This window comes from Clinocottus analis, unplaced genomic scaffold, assembly GCF_023055335.1.
Source record: "Clinocottus analis isolate CAN_PGR_092001 unplaced genomic scaffold, fCliAna1.0.p SCAF_14, whole genome shotgun sequence".
Classification (NCBI taxonomy): domain Eukaryota; kingdom Metazoa; phylum Chordata; class Actinopteri; order Perciformes; family Cottidae; genus Clinocottus; species Clinocottus analis.
Window position 1 is genome coordinate 3,891,371 of NW_027175865.1, and position 19,965 is coordinate 3,911,335.

The 19,965-nt window shown below is 46.8% G+C and overlaps 2 protein-coding genes across 2 annotated transcripts in view; both read left to right on the plus strand.

Annotated features, from left to right (window-relative positions):
- Nucleotides 1–1,757: 1,757 nt before the first annotated feature.
- On the plus strand, nt 1,758–17,891 carry LOC137784997 (beta/gamma crystallin domain-containing protein 2-like). Its single transcript, XM_068576009.1, has 20 exons — nt 1,758–2,855; nt 3,099–3,878; nt 8,512–8,559; nt 9,702–9,820; nt 11,183–11,399; nt 11,818–11,957; nt 12,068–12,194; nt 12,298–12,333; nt 12,429–12,568; nt 12,715–12,841; nt 13,411–13,568; nt 13,649–13,775; nt 13,865–13,897; nt 14,705–14,817; nt 14,913–15,042; nt 15,139–15,278; nt 15,381–15,504; nt 16,241–16,399; nt 16,529–16,688; nt 17,072–17,891. The coding sequence occupies exons 1-20, from the start codon at nt 1,758–1,760 to the stop codon at nt 17,158–17,160; spliced, it is 4,065 nt and encodes a 1,354-aa protein (XP_068432110.1). The 3' UTR covers nt 17,161–17,891.
- A 1,757-nt stretch (nt 17,892–19,648) lies between these two features.
- anxa14 (annexin A14) overlaps nt 19,649–19,965 on the plus strand; it is a 4,803-nt gene continuing 4,486 nt past the window's right edge. The window contains exon 1 of the mRNA XM_068576255.1: nt 19,649–19,675. Coding sequence (XP_068432356.1) covers nt 19,649–19,675 — 27 coding nt within the window. The remainder of the gene's footprint in view (nt 19,676–19,965) is intronic.

Below are 19,965 nucleotides of genomic sequence, written 5' to 3' on the forward strand. Positions count from 1 at the left end.
TCGTTACGCAACATCACATTCTGCAAAGCACTTCACTAAGGCAATTGTACCGTCATGACCTTTTGAATAATCTACCTTGGGCATTGCGTTGATGCATGCCACCTGTTTGATGGCAGTGAGTCACAATGTGCATTCTTTGTGTAGTTTTCTAACCTTTTACTGGGAGTTAACCGCACACCAAACCGTTTGCCATTTAAATGAACTTATTTTGTAATCCTACCACTCCTCCACACTTTTCTGCGAGTTTCCGAGCATCCATAAAGGTCAAATCATTCACAGAATTACTGCTTGACTCATGACCGTTTTTGACATTCAAGGTTTTGCATATTATGCTTTGGCAGAGAGTACTGATGGGGACGATGACGTTTTGTATTGTAGTTGTGTGCACGCAATCATGCCCGGCCTTCCCTTTTCAAGACTCCACAAGTCAGTAGAAACCATAGACATTCCACTGTGCCTTTTTTTTTTTTAACTTAAAATCCTTTACTTCTGGATAATATTCAGAATTGGTTGAGGGACATATGAGAGATACTATTTCTAAGCAGCAGAAGATATCCAGACTTCGAGTCAAACTGCTTTTAACTTGCGTTATCTCTGCAGACCAGGGCGACTCGTCTGGTTGCAAACAGAAGTCACATTGAATAGAAGTCCATGATTTCAATTTCTCTCCTGATCTAGTCCCTCAGTAAACATTGTAAGCATGAGTTTGGTCTCAATTGCTCGTTTCAAGTCTTCTTCGATGCAGCGTTATGTTCATTCAGTAAATTATGGTCCATTTAGAGTAAAATAGACAATAAAGCAGGACGTGGCGATACCTTGTCTTTGACTTTAACACTGTTTTTAATTCATGAAAGTTAATTGTAACATTTTGTTTGGCTAAAACTGTCTTGTTCAGCATTCGGTTGCACATAGCTTCTGGTTCCCAAAAAACAACGACGACGGAGGTCTAACTTGAGGCTATGAAACCGCAGTCCACAAACCAATGAGTGACGTCACAGGGACTAAATCAACTTCCATATAGTGTATGGTCAAACTCTTCAGACTGCTAACTGCCCACTTTTCCACCCAGTTATTAACACAGACACAAAATAGTATTAACACCATCTTCATGGCGTTTTTAACCTTTCTACTATATGCATTAATGGATGTAAATATCCAGCATATGGCTCTCCTAATCATGCCCCCTTAATGACATCGTACTTTGCAGCGTCTCCGTTCCTATTCGATACCATGTTGCTGTTCGTATTTTAAAGTGTGGCCATCTTGGCTGGCCAGGTGTGTGTTGAATAACACATTTCACACAGGAAAAGAAAACACACCCGGTTGTGGTTTTTACGACCGTGCGTGCAGTTGAAAGTTAATCCAGCTGAACTGAAGCGTCACTTGAATGCGTGTAACTCTGTTGTTCCGAGCTCTCGTTTCTTTAAGAGATTATAATTCCTTCAGCCGTGTCCAACATGCAGATACGTTGTCAGCAGCTCAAAGTTGCTATGTATGATTTGCATTGTTGACTCTGCGTGACCAACACACCCTGAAGGCACCGCGCGGTGCTACGACACTGTGGACCAGTCACCGTCGTCAAATCAGACTCTCACGCTAGCTTTTTCCATTTTTGTCATCTTTGTCCTTTTTTTTTTCTCTCTCTCGCTGTCTTCATCAGGTCACTGACAGCGTCAGGAACGCAGCCCACGGCCTCTTCAGAAGGCTTTGCCTCAGTCGATCATCCGCCTAAAGTCGAGACAGGATCGCTTACAGAAATGAATTCGGGCTACAGCAGCCTAAGCACCAAATTGTCCGTAAATAATTACTCCCCACCTAAAGAGGATGAATCCAAAAGTCGTTTCCGGAAGGTATCGCTGATCAATGAGGCCGATGCCACGGAGGGCAGCCGGGAAACAGTGGACTTCAACCAAGATGGCACCTATGTCGCTCAATCGAATGGGACAGATAATGGCTCGGAGTACAGATGGAGAAACAGATTTGAGGGTGTTTCTCAGTACAAACCATACAACACCGAGAGTGCCTCCTTTTCTGACTCTCTGAGTTACAGAATGTCTGAGTCCTACACCAGTCCCTCCTCCTCCTTGTCCTCCTCCTCCTTCTCCTCCGCTCTCCCCGATTCTACTGCATACAAACGCCTCAGCAACTCCTCCTCCTCCTCCTATCCAGAGGAACGTGTTACCCTTGGCAACAGGCTGAGTGACACGACCGAAGTTTCTCTGAGCAATGCGAGCGAACCAGTGGGAGCACCAAAAGATGAGTGGAGGAGGAGTTTGCTGGAGTGGGAGGAGCCGGCTGCACCTGCAGGTGAAAGAGAGGGAGCGGCAGAGGCAGAGAGGCTCGTGTCAGAGTCAGAGAGGCTTGTGTCACGCTGGGACTCACAGCAGCTCCCCGAGCCCGCCATCGCCTCGACGCATGGTTACGACGCCGTCGACAGGTTCGCGGACGAGGACGAGTTTACTGGAGTGTTCAAGGCCACGCTGGTGGAGCTGGTCTCCGAGCCCGCGGCTCTCCCCTCCACTCCCCCGGCCTCCCCCGACGACGACGACGACTCCCCCATCCAGTTTGACATGGACAGCCTGGTGGACACGCTGAAGAGCATGGGGCCCTCCATGAGGCCCAGGAACACGAGCCTGCGCGGGGCCCCCCCGGTGCTGGTCTCCTCCCTGCCGCCGATCGTGGAGGATGCTCACAGCCCCGTCGCCCCCGAAATCCCCGCGAAGAAGATGGAAGCAATGGGCAAACCCGTCGAGGCCCTCGAAGGAATTTACGCTCTGCCGAGTGACCTGGGCCTGAAGAAGAACAACTCCAGAGACACTCGTTCACCACTGGAACTGATGAAGCAGAGCCAACAGGTACATTCAGACACACGTTTTAGTGCCTTTGCGGAGTGAAAAGCTTTGGGATGTTTTCTTTCTCTAGTTGTGTTTGCTCTTTCGACTTCTAGGTTCACATTTCCCTCTGTGGTGTATCGGTGGATGTTTCCGCATGCATGACTCGATACCTTTTCTAGGTCCATGATTGACACCATTTTTTTGTTTGGTTTGTTTTTACAACTCGGGTGGATCCACCCTTTAACTCACTGCTTTACTCCCCAGCAGCAGGAGCAGCAGCCGGAGAACGGAAGAGGCATGAGCTTGTCCCTGCGCTCATCTCTAACCAACAGTCTAGTGTTGAGAAGATCCTCCGACTCTTCTCCCGAGGAATTAAAATCCCCGGTGCACAACGGAAACGGACCCGTCCCGCCTTCCAGCTCCCGCCTGGACAACAGCATCATCTTTGGAAGCCACAGGTCAGCGTCCACAGATCAGACTCTTGAAAACGGAAAGGCCCACCGCCCGCTCTTCCGCACCGGCTCGCTGCCCGAAAAGGGGCCTTCAAACGACCGCATGAGTTCGGCTAAGAAGGTGCTCGGCGACGCGGGGAGTGGATCGGACCCGGCGGGGTCCCGCTTCGACCGCTTCTCCTTCCTTTTGAACTCCACTTCCTCCCCGTCGAGCTCCTTGTCCGGAGCGGAAAGCCTCTCGGCTCGCATGAGTCTGCCTCCGCTGCGGGCCGTCGGCTCGCCGCCATCCAGCAACAGTCCCACCCGCCTCCTCAGCCCCACCGGCTCCACAGACATCCAGAGGTCGTTCACCACCACGGACTCCCCCTTAAATGTGTTTGGCCAGACACAGGGGATGGGGATGGGGATGGGTACGGGTACTGTGGCAATGGGCAACCCCATCCTGCAGAGGAGTTTCAGTAGTGAGGGGCCCGTGGGAGTCCACCAGACGCCATTGTTCAACAGCAGGAATGGAGGCTCCCAGTTCCAGAGCCAAGAACCTGAGACCGAGAAGAATTTAGCAATGAAATACAGAGCCTTCCCTGATGCTTATGTGAGTATTACCACTACTGTTTATTCTCACTGAAGTATGAGTAGTATTGCTTGGAGGCATTTCAATATATAACAATTCAGTCTTAATGAGATAACACCTGAGCTGCACAAGCAGGAGGTTGCTGAGGAACAGGTGGATCTTTGAAATGTACGAGGAACATTGCGTTTCCACCTTTTTGGTGAATAGCTTGTAATGTTTTAGTTTTTCTGGTAAGGTAAGTGGAAGAATGCAGCAGAAAGAGTCATTCTCTTGTTATTTCACACTTTGTTTAACAAAAGAGAATTGCACGGTATGCAAACCTCGGCAGATCAATTCAAGGTTATGTGCGGTAGCTACACACGTACGTTCTGTCTTTGGTTCTGCATCTGCGTTTACTCATTGTGTTGGCTGCTCTTTGCTTCACTCAGAGGTCTATTCTTCTCGTTGTTGTCAAAAAAGAGAGAGAGAGAGACAAACCGCAGCTCAGGTTACAAAAGATGAGACAGGTGACTTCATATGTGCTTTGCTGTGCACACAGGACAAGTCCCTCTTTGTGAGTTTTTTTGTTGGCGTCCGTGTAGCCTCACATACTGTAGTGCGTAGCATTTCTCAAGCCTCTAATTTCAAACATTTGCCGAGCACCACAGGCATTAAAAAGTGTTAGTGGCTGGTTGCAGGAAAAAAACAAAACGGTGCATCGGGTTTGTGCAACCCCCGTGAATACTTTTGCAACAAAAAAAAGTCACATCTGAGCATCACAAAAAAGGGTGTGTACTCAGGAGTGTGTTCATGCATGTGTGCACTTGTTTATCACATGGAAGCGTTCACAGGAAGGGCTTAGCTGATTGGGACATGTCATAAATGATTTTTTATTGTTGATTGAGAGACATGTGCACATGCTGGTGTGCATTGTCTCTTTCTGTCAATCTAACTGTGGCTCACACTCCCACTTTACGGTTGTTCTTCACACCTCACTCAACAAAGAAACCACAAAAATTCACACTCCCAAATTTATTATATCATAAGTGCGGGTATGCCAACAGTTGGAGACAGAAACCACAGAACTTTCCCCTTAGGGAAGGTTGCGGGTCCTGACATTGCGATTATTATCTTTATCTTTCGTCCCATTCTGAATACAAACGAAGTGCTGAACGTTAGAGCTGTAACCACTCATCAGTCGACAGCTGTCCTGTGTAGTTTTTTTTATACAATGTTTGCTCAGGATGTTTGTTCATGTTCCATCCACACAGTTTGCCTCCGCTGCGTTCGGCAGACGCTCCTTTTTTCCCAGAAAAAGCGTGAAGCCTGGCCAAAGAATTACCACAGCTCATATTACCGACCCAGCCACTGAGACTGTGACTTAAGGGGATGGCTTTGGGCCTGTAAACATAATTCCTCAGAGTTTTAAGCTGCCCTGCCCGTGTCAAATGAAGGTATGAAGAAAAGACAGACGAGTGATGTGTGTTACAAATGCAGGAAGTTGCATTCCTGCTATCACAGCTGACATGGAGTACACACCCTGCACAGGTTGCTGGACACATGTGGCCAGATTATCGCAGTCATCAATTAACCCAAATTTGTCTTTGGACTGCACACAGAAAGCCCGTCTAGAGACTCGAACCCCAGCCCTTCACCCTGTGAGGCTATCGTCTACTACAATGTATTGTACTCCAATGTAGATTCTGAGAAGTCTCAGTTATGTAACATTACATTCGTCTAATATAAACAAGAGTGTTGGCCCAGACAGCGGCCCGCCTCTTATCGGTAAGAATTTGGACACGCGTGTATGATTTTAATGGGATTTTAAACACACTGCTACTGTATGACGCGTATCTCTATACATCAAATCATTAGAGGGAGTTGCATGCATTTAAACCGTCAGTGACACTTAGCTGGTGGGCATGAGACTACTCAAAAACAGTTTCTTGTTTCTTCTCTCTGTTTTCTTTTCCTCCACCGGGCTCCCCACCCATTCCAGCTATCTGTTTTCCTGCAGAGACACGGCCACGCCTCGCCTCATGTATCCTCCCTCATATTTCTTGTTTGCCGGATATTTGATGAAGTGGATCTGACAGGGAGACATTTGAAGGTGGCGGGGTGCGAGGAGATGACAAGGAGATGGCGTTTTTATTCGCTTTGATTGTCAATTATATACAGTACACGCTCATGCATTTAATTAAAGAAAAGAAAAATGTATGTGGGATTTGCTGAGACTGCACATTCCCTCAACGCCAACCAATTTCATGGGAGAGCAGACAGTGTACCCGGCTGCTGGGAGCGAAGGCAAGGTGTCTGCTGGACTTTATGTTTCATAATTCAGGTCCCTTTGTGCAGTTATTTGACCTTGTTTGGCTGTGTAGTGAAGGCTAGGAGTTAAGTTAAGGAGGTATGTGTGTGTGTGTCTATGTGTATGTATATTTGTGTGTGTTAATAGTTTTTTTTTATATACGATGGCAGTGTAATCGTAATATCCAGAGACATCATCTGACCCTATTCATTTAGAGAGGCATTTGTGATTGTAGTAACAGACAGCTTATAGTTTAAACGTAATTCTCACAAGTCAAGTTGTCCTCTTCCTGAGTGTTCCTACCAGCACCGTCCTGTAAATCATCTGCAAGGAAAACCTGTGAGACCGTCTCAAGTGCCGCAGTCGGACAGGTTATGATGGCCTTCCTTGTCAATACTCCTTCATTGTCAAGTGTTTGTCACTCAGCTGTTCAGAGCAGGTTGTTTTCACTGTTGCCCAAGAGCATCAACACACAGACCTGTTATTACGACAGGCAAGACGAATGTGAATGTTGACTTAAAAAACTAAGAGCGCTTCGCCCTCTTTTTTAAAAAAAGGTGTGTTTTGAAAAACTAAAACTGTCATCTTCTCAACCACAAAGTGGGTTTAAATCATGTACATTGCTAAAATACAGAAACCCTAACGTTTTAGAAAAGGCATCATATTTACCCCTTAAAAAGGTGGATTTCAGTCTAAAACATCCTTGTAATCGAGCCTGTGGAAGACGTTAAAAGATATCCAAACGACTATTGAAGCCCTTTCAGCCGTTTGAGAAAACAAAACAGAGTCAAAGTTTGACTTTTTTCTTTCACGCTGCATCTTTCTTTGGGGACATTTAATGCATCTAAAACCACGTGAACTGGCACAAACAGAAGACAGTTAGATACCAGGAAGGCCGGCTGCACATCGTTATCCATCCTTCAGTTCGGTTTAGAACGGGTTTAGTCTTTTGTTGATTACGCAATAGCAGCATGGCCGATGACAGCATGGGCGTAAAGTAGACTTTAGTGTCCAATAGAATACAACGCTTTAGAAATTTAAAACGTGGACACACGGCACAATAATTTAAGTACAAAAATTGATTGAGTAAATTATGAAACGGCTTCGTTCTTTGTTGCCAAAGGCATCTTGTAGTCCCGTCTTTTTAAATATTCAGGATATTATTCTCACAAGTGACTTTTGGCCAATACAACTCTTATGTTCTTTGCGTTGGTAAAACTCTTATGTTCTTTGCGTTGGTAAAACTCTTATTTTGGCGGGGCAAACGCCATTTAAACTAGAGTTACATATATGAAATATTAAAGCCTCTTGACTCAGAATGCAAGAACAAATGCAGGCAATTGAGAGCGAGGTCAAAGCTTTTTATTCATTCATTATTTGGCTCTATGGTGGGAAACGTTTGTAGCTCTATGGAATGCCATTGAACAGTAATGAGTCACTCTTTTATTTACTCGGTCAATGGCAGAAAGGCACCATTCATGCCCTCAGCTGGCTTTTACTGAAAATGTAAAAAGGTGTTCTGTTTCACTTCAGGAAAAGTCCGAGCGCTCTCTCCTACACGACTGGTTTTATGTGATTGTAAATTGGTTATTTATGTCTCCGACTGTGTCTGATTGAGACGGGGTTAGCCAACGGTGGACCGTCGCAATAAGAGCTTCTGTGGGAGGCCCCCCCTCTCGTCGGTAACGCGACCGCGACTGTGACCTGTTTCCGACGGAGCTTCCAGAGAATAGAGAGCCGGGTGACACCTGACGCCGAGCGCACAATCTCTCTGCTAAGACCACAAGCAAATTGCGTGGCGCTCAGCTGCCGCCACATTACAAGTCGGCCGACATTCTAAAATTCCAGCTCGCATGCCGGCTAAATGCACGCGGTGGTGAAACAGGGGAGTAAAATCCGGTGCAGGTCGGGTGAGAGCCTGTTTAGTTGGACTCGAGCAGGTACAGGGGAGGAATGTCTGTCTCTCTCCCACCTGTCAAAGAGGTGCTTGTCCTGTCATGAGGAATGTCCTCACTTTGAAGCCACCAGAAGAATAACGAGGGACTTTGAAAGACGGGTCATTCCATTATCCTGATGCAAGAGTAAATTCTATTATTTAGACGTATAGATCATATTACTGACAGTGCTCCTCTAATATGGATCAGTGTTGGCGTCGTTGTAGGTAGAACATGTATACATTAAAAGGTACAAAGCTGGGTCAGGGGTAATATGCAGATTATTTTTTGAGAGCATCTTGATGTCGGCTTTTACCTTTTTTTAATTATATAAAAGTTTCAGGGTGTCCGAAAAAGAATGCACTGCTAAACACCATGCGTATCAATTAAAGAAGTTTTCTAAAGTGTTTATTTCTTTCCTTTTTGTCCACAGCTCACTAAAGAGAAGGAGCATGGGAAGCTCAACCCTCGTCCTGGAAAGGTGAGTCTCCACACGGCACACGCAGCTGAGCGCGGTCACTGATTACCTGGAACCAGGAAGTGGTACCGCAGGACTTTTGTGGAATGTGCTTTGACTCTAGCTGGATAAACAAACCCCTCTTCAATGGCCCAGCGTCATGTGTAGCCATCGTCATCATCATCAGGCCGAGATGTAAACATCTACAACACCTTGGTGTATGACCAGATGTTGGCCTTTAGCTCAAAGCTCCTTGTTCCAGAGCCGCCATCGACCCGCTGATATTCTTTTCGTCTTGCAAAATGCACTTCTTATTGCAGATTTTCTTTTTTTTAAAGACATAAATACATACAATTTATGTGTTTGATGACCAAAAAATGACCCTGCTATATGTTATGTTTCCGATTTAACACACGTCTTCCCATAACTGCCAGTTCATAACCCCTTGTGAGCGCCGGTAGCAGACTGTCTGTCTGTTTTAACTCTTCGCTCTGCACCAAAAAAGCTGTGATTGGTGACGTTAAACTGCAACCCGAGTGCCTATTCCATGCCACACGTGTAATTAACTTTTAAAGGCCAGGCCCGTTCCTACATGCAGCTCGTACATGTGCGATCGTGGGCGCTGGAGGTGGAGTTGACATTTAGGATTAGCATGGGTAATGCTCCGGGGCCTCAGACCTGAATGGACAAAAAAAAACGTCTGCACTGTAGACGAGAACGGGATGTTCTTTAGAAACTACTGTCACTCTCTCAAGGAACAAAGAACCTCCGAGAGGAAGAGAACAATGATTTGTATTCTTTTCACACACTGATTTAATTATTCACGCGTGTTTAAAACATCTTTATCGCTTTTTTTGTTTGCAAATTTGTACTTGCACGCGCTGAAAAAAAATGCTCAGGACTGATGCTGCTGTGCAACTCCAGCCACTTTCTGCATTGTACTATTCATGTATGGTGTGTCTGATGGGGTTTAGCATGAAATTTAAGGTTCATGCTCGGATTTAAAAGTGGAGAGGATGTCCCCGGATGATATTATTGGCAGTATTTCCTTGTCATGACTAGTAAATGTATCCGGTCCGGGCATTTTATCATTCTCACCGTCCAAGTAAATGTCAAACGTCTGCCCCTTCCCCCCCGTCCACACCGTTGCTTTTGATTTTCTCCAGATGTACATCTTTGACCGGCCGGGGATGTGCGGCCAGAGGATCGAGGTGCGCAGCGACGTCATCGATGCCACGCCCTGGGATCTGCAGGAGACCATCTCCATCAGGGTCGTCAGAGGAGGGTGAGTGGCTCAACTGCACACGCATCTGCCGTCCTGCATTTTTGACAATTTGAGAATTGCATTGTGGGACAGCACTGGGCATCAAGAGCACACTCCAAAAACCGAGCCTGCATTTTGTAGTAGAGCATGTGGACTCTGTTTGAGTTTAGTTTTTATGTTTAGTGCCAGAAGCCTACCCCGACTCAATTAGAATGAATTGTTACGCATGTGCCCGACATGTGCCGACCACAACGGAGGCCACAAACAAATCGCACTCTCTTTTGAACATCGACACATGAGACCGGGCGTGAAGTGGCTTGCCGATATTGCTAGTGCGTGACCTTTTGCAAATTACAGGAATTGTCTAACCTCAGTAAATCTGAGCTTTCTCATGCCACCACCGCCACATAGTTGGCACTCCATGAAACACACGAGCTTCCCGAGACCTTTTTTGAAGTTGCAACAGCAGATCAGTTGACACCGCCGCACCTTGTTTGTCTCGTAATGCGAGTAATAATTAAGTATAATGGACCCCTCTCGCTCTCCGGGTGCCCTCGTGCCGCGTTACAAACCAAACGGCTATCGATGCGCCGCAGACATGCAAATACTTCCAATAGTTGACACACCCACGCACACAAGCTGAAGCACACACTCGCCTCGAATGTGGAATGTCTTTGTTGCACGCGGCCGACAACAGCAGCAGCAACTGATGGTGCTGCTGCAAAGCTGTGACCTTTAAGAACACCTGATTGACATCCTACGATGAGATAATTATACTGTCTTTTTATCTTGTGCACCGCTCCTAAAACCACAGCTCCTTCTGTAATTAAAGACTTCTACGGAGGTGGAGGTTTTTTCTTCGATCGCCCTCCTTAATGCTTAATGCTCAAAGCTACTGTGGCAGCGGAGAGTCAAGAAGTCAGTGAACTGAATCAGCAATGCATCCTCGCCTGCTCACAACGTCGGCGCTATCGTGCTGATTTTTAGCAGATACCGTACTTGTGTTAGCCCGCTAGCTTTTGGCAATTAGCACTTTTTTTTCCCGTCAAAACCAACGTTTGCTTTAATAGGCCATAACATCAGCCCCAGTATAAGGTCCAGGGCCGATCACACAGTGAAGGCAGGAGCAGCAAAACCTCTAAATGGATTGAATTGTGTTCTTTGTTGCCTTTTTTAATCAAGTTTTTAATCTGCAAGAGAGAGAAAGTCACTTTGTGTGACCACTGCGTTGTTAGATTTCAACTTAAAGATGCAGCGATGTGAAGAAACAGGCAGAGTTAATGTACACAAACGCGTGCCCAGAAGCACATGTAGAGGTAGAAGTACATGAGAGGTTGTAACCCAGAGCCCCCCCCACCCCCCTCCCCCCCCTCCCTCCTCTAGATGGGTGCTGTATGAGAAGCCTAACTTCAAAGGGGAGAAGATCGCCCTGGACGAGGGAGACATAGAGCTCACCTACCCCTTCAATCCAGAGGAGCAGCTGCAGAACGGAGAGAAAGAGGCCGGGAAGCAGAACGGAGAGCAGAACGGAGAAACCAGCGACGTGCCGACCGAGCCGGCGCGGAAGTTCATCATCGGCTCTCTCAGAAGAGCCGTCAGGGTAAGTTCACCTCGCACACCGCGGCACAAATCAGATCAGTTGTGATGAAGTAAAGTGCGTCATATTATCTCTTTCACGTCGTTATCTGATGCAGACGGGCTGAAGAGCTCACACATATTTTTGAGTTGTAGCTTGTCTGTGACGACGTGCTCTTGTAACGCGACAGCACCATCTAGTGTCTAAAGTAGGAGCCTGCACCTGTTGCTTTGACTCAGAAAGTCTAATGAATGTCAACTATTTTAACTAGTGATGCGTTTGATAAAGTAAAGCAAATGTTAAAATCTTTTATCTGACATGGTTATCGACATCCTTCCAGCTGATGTTATACGTTTACAAAAAAAAAACTGGACTGCAGCATTGCTACTTGTTGTTTTCCTCCATGATGTGACCTTGCTGGATGCCCTCCGTCCTCCCGCAGGACTACAGCGTCCCAGAAATCTGTCTTTTCCCCGAGGAGAACGCCGAGGGGAAGAAGGTCACCTTCAGGGACACGTCGGAAGACGCCAGGATCTTTGGCTTCCCCATCAAGGCCAACTCCATCATCATCAATGCCGGGCTGTGAGTTCTGAAACATGAGCTGTGAAGGACGTTCACGCGCTCACCTCCCATCAGCGCGCCATTCGATCTGGTTTGAAATGTGGCCTTCGTTGTCTTTTCCCCCCGCTCAGGTGGCTCGTGTACGCACATCCCTTCTTCCAGGGCCTACCACGTGTCCTGGAGGTGGGGGGGTTCTCCAACCCCGCGGCCTGGGGAGTGGAGCAGCCCTATGTGGGATCCTTACACCCTCTCAAAGTAGTAAGTGTTGGAAGCATTCGCGGTTACCTCTTCCTGACTCTGTATAAAAGTGCGTCCCCTAATTGTTTGCTGTACGTTGATTGTGTTTATTCTTTTATCACAGGGGGAACCAAGAGTGGAGAATACGAGTGAACCGAAGGTAACAGAGCACGAATGATGCTGACGAATCGCCGCTCAATGAAAGTAGCACTCCAAATGCGCCCTGATTCTAACCGGCACCCCTTTTGTCTCCAGATGGTGATCTTCGAGAAGCCCTACTTCACTGGGAAATCGAGGACCATCAGCACCAACATGAGGGACTTCATGACCAGAGTGGACCGGCAGCAGACGGCCTTCATGTACAGCGTCGGCTCCCTCAAAGTGCAGGGAGGAATGTGAGTGCAGCGTTTCGCGACGCTCGTCTCCGCCGAACCATTTCAAGACATCTCGGTGATCATTAGTCGGGGAGCCAGGGGGGAATAGCTCAAAGAGCATGCGTGCTCTTTTGACCCTGGTGCCTTTTTTCCCGTGCCGCCTGAAGGTGGGTCGGCTACGAGAAGGAGGGCTTCCGGGGCCACCAGTACCTGCTGGAGGAGGGCGAGTACCACGACTGGAGGGTGTGGGGAGGCCGCGATGCGGAGCTGCGCTCCGTCAGGGTGATACGAGCGGTAAGTTGGGAGGAAAAGATTTTTTTATTTGCAGTTTTTTGTTGTAGTACTTTGGTTGTGTTGGTCTCTTTGTAATGAAGGTCCAATGGCATGTAATGTTACCCACAGTGCAGCACAAAAATGCCCTCTTCATCTGTTTTCATGGGGATGTGGGTCCCCCGGATGCATTTAAAGAGTGCTTATGGGTTAGCATGTTTCACATTGTATAAGTGTGTCATTTCATGTTGAACCCTCAAAGTCTTTAGGCTTGTCTCGGTTGCAATGCACTCTGGTCTTGGTCACGACTCTGTCTTTACTTTCACTTTACTTTTTGCTGCCGTCACGTAAATCTAATTTTGTCGGTCTTATCTAATCTAGAAAGGGACTTTGCGCTTTGATAAATTTGATAAACGGCCGCTGCAGTCCTGACACCAGTTGCGTGAAGCCGCAACTCAGGACATCAGAGTGATGAAGAATCGGATCCATAAAGTCGAGACCAATTACTCCAAGAACCTCCAAATGATGAGCGACCTTGACTAAACATGGAATCATCTGTGGCTCAGCTGACCCGCTGTCTCGCTCTCCCGCAGGACCTGACGGACCCCATGATGGTGATGTTCGAACAGCCGGAGGAAGAGGAGGGCGGCATGGAGGAGGACAACACCTTCGAGGTGACGGAGGCCATTCCCGACGTGGAGCTGTTCGAGTACAGAACCGCCACGCGCTCCATCCACGTGCTCAGCGGGGCGTAAGTTTGATCTGCAGAACGTTTGCGTCGGCACGCTGCGAAGTGGGACTGCGTCACGCTAACCCCCGTCGTCCCCGCAGATGGATAGCGTACTCCCATGTGGACTACTCTGGGAACCAGTACATCTTGGAGAAAGGCTTCTATAACAACTGTGCCGACTGGGGCTCTCAGGACACTCGCATCTGCTCCGTGCAGCCCATCCGACTGGTGAGGGCTTCACATCGTTCCTCTGATCAGTGTGTTCATGTTCTGCCGGCGCTTACCGTTTGTTTTTTCTTCTCTGTGTGGACTTTTAGGCCCCGACTGACAGCTCCGGCACCAGGGCTGAGGTATTTCACCATGACTCTTTCCCTTTTTACGATGTTTGAAGGCATTTTTTATGGAATGTTGTAGAATATCTGCAGAGAAAAAGTTGTTATAGTCTGTGTGGAAAACCACAGAAAGTTTTACACTCGCCACTTTTATTTTATAATATATACTTTTTCTAAAGTACTGTCATCTTTTTATTTACCATATATATGTGTCTAACTATATCCATGTATATTGTTAACATATTTTTATTGTTTTTTTGTTAGTACATCTTTATTGTTATGCACCTTCCACAGAGTGAAATTCTTTGAATGTGCAAATTATTCTGGTTCTAACACACACACACACACACACACACACACACACACACACACACACACACACACACATGAGTCATTTATAAACTGTGATGTAGCCCAAATCCCTTTCCTTCAGTTGTTCTTGCACGCAGTGGTGCAAATCTTTAACTCAAAAGTTTTCGCCTCAAGCTGGATCACGTGCTTCATCTGCACTTTTCTCCACACGGGAAAACCTCTGTGTTTTTGTTGTTTTTTGCACCGGTCCATTCATCCATTAAACTGCTGCGCTTCAGAGCACAAGGGTCGAAAATGTGAAACACTAAAGTCTGCATTGTAAGAACCTGTAATCACCATAGTTGCCATAACTTAACCCGTGTCAGCTGAAAATATGATAATAATAATCTCTTCTCGGGGCGGGTGCAGCTTTTGAAGTCGGCACTTAAAAGGCAAAACTCATGAGGAGAATGAAAGGCTTCGGGTCATAAATCTGCGCATCTCTTTCCTTTCCCTCCCCTCCATCTCCGTCAGATAATCCTGTACTCTGAGCCAAACTTTGAGGGCGAGTGTCACGTCTTCAAGCACAACCAGGACGAATTACCCGAAAAGTTACTGACCAAGTCCTGCCGGGTGTCGGGGGCAAGGTGAGGCGCCGTCACCACAAAGCACTGCCGTTATCCAAAAAGAATGACGCGAGAAAAGATGAACCGACAACCCGATAACGCCTCTTGTGTTTCAGCTGGGTGGTCTACGAGAACACGCAGCACTCTGGGAACTTGTACGTCTTATCTGAAGGGGACTTCCCCAACTTAACCAGCATGGGGTGTCCGCCCGTCTGCACCCTCCGCTCCGTCAAGATCGTGCCGATGGTGATTGTGGTGTTTCAAATAAAACAATCGACTTAAAAAAGGTCAGCGTTCTTTCCTTCGCCTTGCTCTGATCCTCCGTCTCTCTCTCTTGTCTAGACGCTCTCGGTTCCCTCCATCTCTCTGTTCGGCCTCGAGTGTCTGGAGGGCAGAGAGATCACCATGGACACCGAGATCCCCAGCATGGTCGAGGAGGGCTTCAACAACCACATCCTGTCCGTCAGGGTGAACAGCGGCTGGTACGTGGACTGTTGTGAGGAGTAGATCGTCAGCCGGGACTGTGAAACACCTTGTTTTTGGGGTCAGCGTCGGCACCTGATATCGTCCCTCTTCCTTTGCAGTTGGGTGATATGTGAACACAGCAACTACAGGGGGCGCCAATTCCTCCTGGAGCCGCTGGAAATCACCAACTGGCCGAAGTTCAGCTCGATACAGACCATCGGCTCGATGTTCCCAGTCCGACAGGTTTGTAAACGAGTCGCCTTCCTCAGACGCCACGGCGCGTGGTTGCTATTGTTGGTATTGTCTGTGTCATCGAGGGAGAATGTGCTCCGGAGACACCGACTCTGGAGCAGGAACTACCACGGGTTTGATGAGTTTGACAGGTGGGGGTATGTCTGTATGTGTGGACGTAGTTGTTTCCACTGCGATACCGTCACAATTGTGCAAGATGCAGATACAAAAACACCCAAGTGTTATTTGATCACCTGTAAAGCGCAGTGTGTCACACACTAGTTGACTTGACTGATATGGAGCTTCAACAGAAGTAATAGGTTGTTTATTTAAATGGCGGTGTTTCCCCTAAGATGAAAAAGAAACTAATAAGTAAGCCTGCTATGATTGGCTGGCGGCAAGCTAGCTACCATGTTCAGAAAAACATTATTGGATATTAAATGCATTGATTTGCTGAAAGGGGGCATTAAAGTGAGTGTGAGATTCGGGAGGCTTGTAGGCAGTTTTAAAAAGTGTTGTTTCACCACATGAAAGTGTGTGAAGGAGCGTCGGCTTCATGCTTTTTACATCACTTATTAATATTTCTATCTACAAGATTGACACCATTGGTATAGACACAGCTTCCCATAATACATACAACCTCTTTTAAAGGGATGGAACTTGCTTAAAAACACAAATGTAAACCAGTACATTAGTCCTTGGGTATTTAAGGATGTGATTCAACACTTTTTTTTTTGCCTCCGCGCAGAAGCGCCGCTTTCTACGCGTCAAGAACAAAGAGACGGGTCACTTCCTGGCCGTCCAGGGCGGCGTGGAGGAGATGAAGTCAGGACGAGTGGTGGTGACGCCCGAGCCCGAGCCCATGAGCGACGTCTGGTTCTATCAGGACGGCTTCATCAAGAGCAAGGTAACGAGGCCAGACGTGAAATGCAACCAGTTTGTGGCGGCGTCTCGCCAACCTGAACCTGTCATCTGACTTAACGATGGGCTGGTCTAATCGTGTGTGTGTGTGTGTGTGTGTGCGTGCGTGCTGTAGTTGTCTCCCGTCATGAGCCTTCAGGTGATGGGCAACGTAGAGCCGGCAGCCAAGGTGGTTTTGTGGACAGAGACCCGGCAGCCCATCCAGACCTGGGAGGCCCAGATGAAAGGCCTCATCACCAGCCTCACTTTCCCTGGCTGCGTCCTGGATGTCAAAGGTATGAAGGAAACCAAAAAAATGAAAAATCATTTAAAAAACACACACACACACACACATGGGCACCGGCTGATTTGCATTAGCGTTTATAAAACAATGCGCTTTCCTTAAATGCAAAGTTGTTCGAGTAATTCAAGTTCCCAAGGTTGGGGAATTTGATATGTTACCTGTGTTATAGATGGATAAATAGATGGAGCTTTTAAATGGGCAACAACAAGTTATTTGCGATCACTTTAACCGCTGTGCCATTGCTGGAGTGATTCATCGTGCTCCGTCATATCCTCTCATTGTCTGCTCCTAAAAAGCCTGGTTTTTCCTTTCTGCTTCTTCGGGATAGTCATCATCTAGCAACATGTTAATTGTTTTTCCCTTTTTCCTTTTTAGGTGGCAAAACGTACGACAAGGACCACGTGGTGATCATGCCCGAGAGCGAGGAGCGTCCGAGCCAACAGTGGGAGATCGAGCTGCTGTAACCTGCAGTGGAAGGAGCTCATGTTCTCCCACAGTTCCTCATCAATATTCTGGGAGCCACTGTGTTTTATTTCATTTTTATCCAGCTATCTACTTCACTAGTATGATCACTGCGACAGTAACACTGGCCTGAATAGCTGCAGCACGCGGTGCAGCGCGCTGTAGAGTTTTATGTTGTTTTCTCATGGACTTGTTTGCATGTTCTCACAGTCATCAGGACTTTTTTTATTCTCTCTGCACCGACCGCCTCACGGATCACTGTCAGTGCCTTTAACCCGCCTTTCGGAGGAGCTACTGAACTACACAAACCCTGAAACGGCAGATTTTGGGTACCGTTCTTTGACTTCATTTGTCAATTCATCAACAATTTGGATATTCAAAAGTAGAATATGATTTCAGGCTCATGCAATGTCCGTGATCTGCTGTTAATACTTGTATATTCTTTACATTGGAGCGAACCAAGTTGTGGTGGGCAGCAGGTGGCTTACCTGTGCTTTCCTGCAGATAGTAGACAAAGGAAGCCAAAGCAAATGCCTATAATGTGCAAGAAATGTTTTTTTAAAGGTATTTTTATATGTATCGTGTGTACCGATGTGTGTTTTGTGGGAAATGTCGCACTTTTATGTACTTGAATTGTGTTGTGCAGCTGTGTGTTTGATATAAAGTTGCTTTTCCGCATCAGCGCGTGTTAATATTTGATACTAAAGATAATATGTCAGATGTTGTGTAAGAGGGAGTGGTTTTTGAAATGTAATAAAAACATAAACATTGTTAAAAACAGCAACGCTGCCTCGTTGATTTAAAAAGAAATCTCCGCTAAAATGTCATATTTCCGTATATGATCTGCAGGTTTTAAAATGAAGAAAAAAAACAGCGTCATAATAATCGAATCAGATCACATATTTCCTCTCAGTCCCGACCGACATCTAATAGTCTGAGGCGTTAGCGACTTGGTTGCTGTGTTTTATTCCACTTTAATGGACCATTTTGTCGGTTCATTTACTTCCATTACGCCTCCCATCTCATGCGATCATCCATTCATGCTGTCATCTCTTCAGTCCCCCGGCTGTGTGAGAGTGTCAGGGTGCATTGCTTTGTGTTATTGGCTTTGTGAAACGCACCAAGCAAACAAGAAAGCACGGTGCTGGAAAAGCACCCGCTAATGACACAGTGTATGCAGAATTTCAAACAATTACAACCGTTAAATTTATAAATCGGCAAAAGTGGAAAAATGACTAAAAGCTGAATAAGTAACAAAATACAACTCTTCTAATAACTGAAATAACTCTTGAAAGGACACATCGGCTGCTTTTATCTCTAACCTTTTCAAATGGCTGCTCTCACACGCTTCATTTGTGTTTTCTTTATCAGACGTTGACGTTTCTAGTTCCGTTTCTCTTCGCCTTTGCCGTTTTCTTAGATTAACGTTGCTCTGCTTTGCTTCGTTCTGTCATCGCCACACAGGCCTCTTTGTTTCTTTGTGCTCTGCGAGGGAACAGCAGGTACAAGTACAGGAGCAGCAGAGAGGATGCACTTGTTCAATGTTTTTATCACGCTGCATTTCCTGTTTAGAGAGGCGGGGGGGGGGGGGGGGGGTAGAAAAGACAATCAAGATCTCATTCACCTCTGAAACCGGAGCCGGCCCCTGGCTCGCGTACACCTGGCATGTTGCCTGGTGGGCTAGTTTATGACATATCTGCTCCATCTTGGAGGCCGAGATTGTAAAAATGACAAAGCTGTTTGTTTTAACGCTTTAACACTAAATTATCCTTCAGTAAAAAAAAAGGGTTCATTGAGATGTCTTACACAACAATTCCTCGAATGTATTCCCCCGCCAGAGCGCCCTCGGGCCCTTTTAAGCACACAACAAAGGCCACCTGTAAACAAACCGGCATGTCTGGATTCCTCCTCTGGGAGGAATGTCAATATTTTTCAACGAGTGGGCTGTCGCAGGATTGCCACAGAGCAATGACGCCGACAAGAGCCGCCAGGGCGCTCGGCACCGATTGGTCAGCCGGCCCGTCAGCAGTCAGGTGGGTGATCCGGCTGCAGGTGTGGCGCGGCGAGGGTGGGGACTGAGATACAGCGCTGATTAGAGGAGGCTGTAAAAGAAAGAAGAGGAAAAAGACACTCCACTACCTCCACGCCTTCCTGCAGCTGCCACGGCGTCCTGTTACAGGTAGGACAGAAAAACGATCTTTAAAGGTACTGTGAGGAAATGCACTTGTGTTATTTTATCACATGTTTGTCGGCATGTCTTGGCCCTTTACGGATAACACTTAAAGTCGATGTATAGTTGAGATAAACGCCATCAAGTCATTGAACAAATATTTAAATTGAGCTAAAGATCGCTTCAGTTGTCCCTTTGACACTAGCAAACGGTGTCATTTCCACATTGTGCCCTCGTTTCTGTGTGTCATATTATATAATTCACTCTACATGTCTACACGTGTGTGGTCCAATAATCTCTTGCAGTTTTGGAACAAAGCCATGGACCCCGAGTACTATCAATCTCATGTGAGTAGACAGTTTTCCTGTTTGTGTCCAGTTCTTTTAATGGTATCAACTGAAGTGGATCCGACGTGGTGGGGTGTGATGTTTACGACTCATATACTGACAATACTGCGTTAATAGTACTTGCGTTGTCTAACTACTTCTCAAAGTTACTACACCCCCCCACCCCACCCGCCCACCCCTCTTACTGAAAGCATGTGTACAGAATATTTCACATTTTTCAAATTCCAACACGATGGAAACAGACTTTTATCTTTGCTTTGCTCGCCTTCTGCCAACACCTGCATGGAATG

Bases quoted from the DNA above. Each gene is read 5' to 3' on its own strand.
- LOC137784997 (XM_068576009.1), top strand. From the start codon at position 1,758: ATGAATTCGGGCTACAGCAGCCTAAGCACCAAATTGTCCGTAAATAAT. The intron at 12,334-12,428 runs GTAACAGAGCAC...TTTTGTCTCCAG, and splicing joins AGAATACGAGTGAACCGAAG to ATGGTGATCTTCGAGAAGCC. The intron at 16,400-16,528 runs GTAACGAGGCCA...TGCGTGCTGTAG, and splicing joins ACGGCTTCATCAAGAGCAAG to TTGTCTCCCGTCATGAGCCT.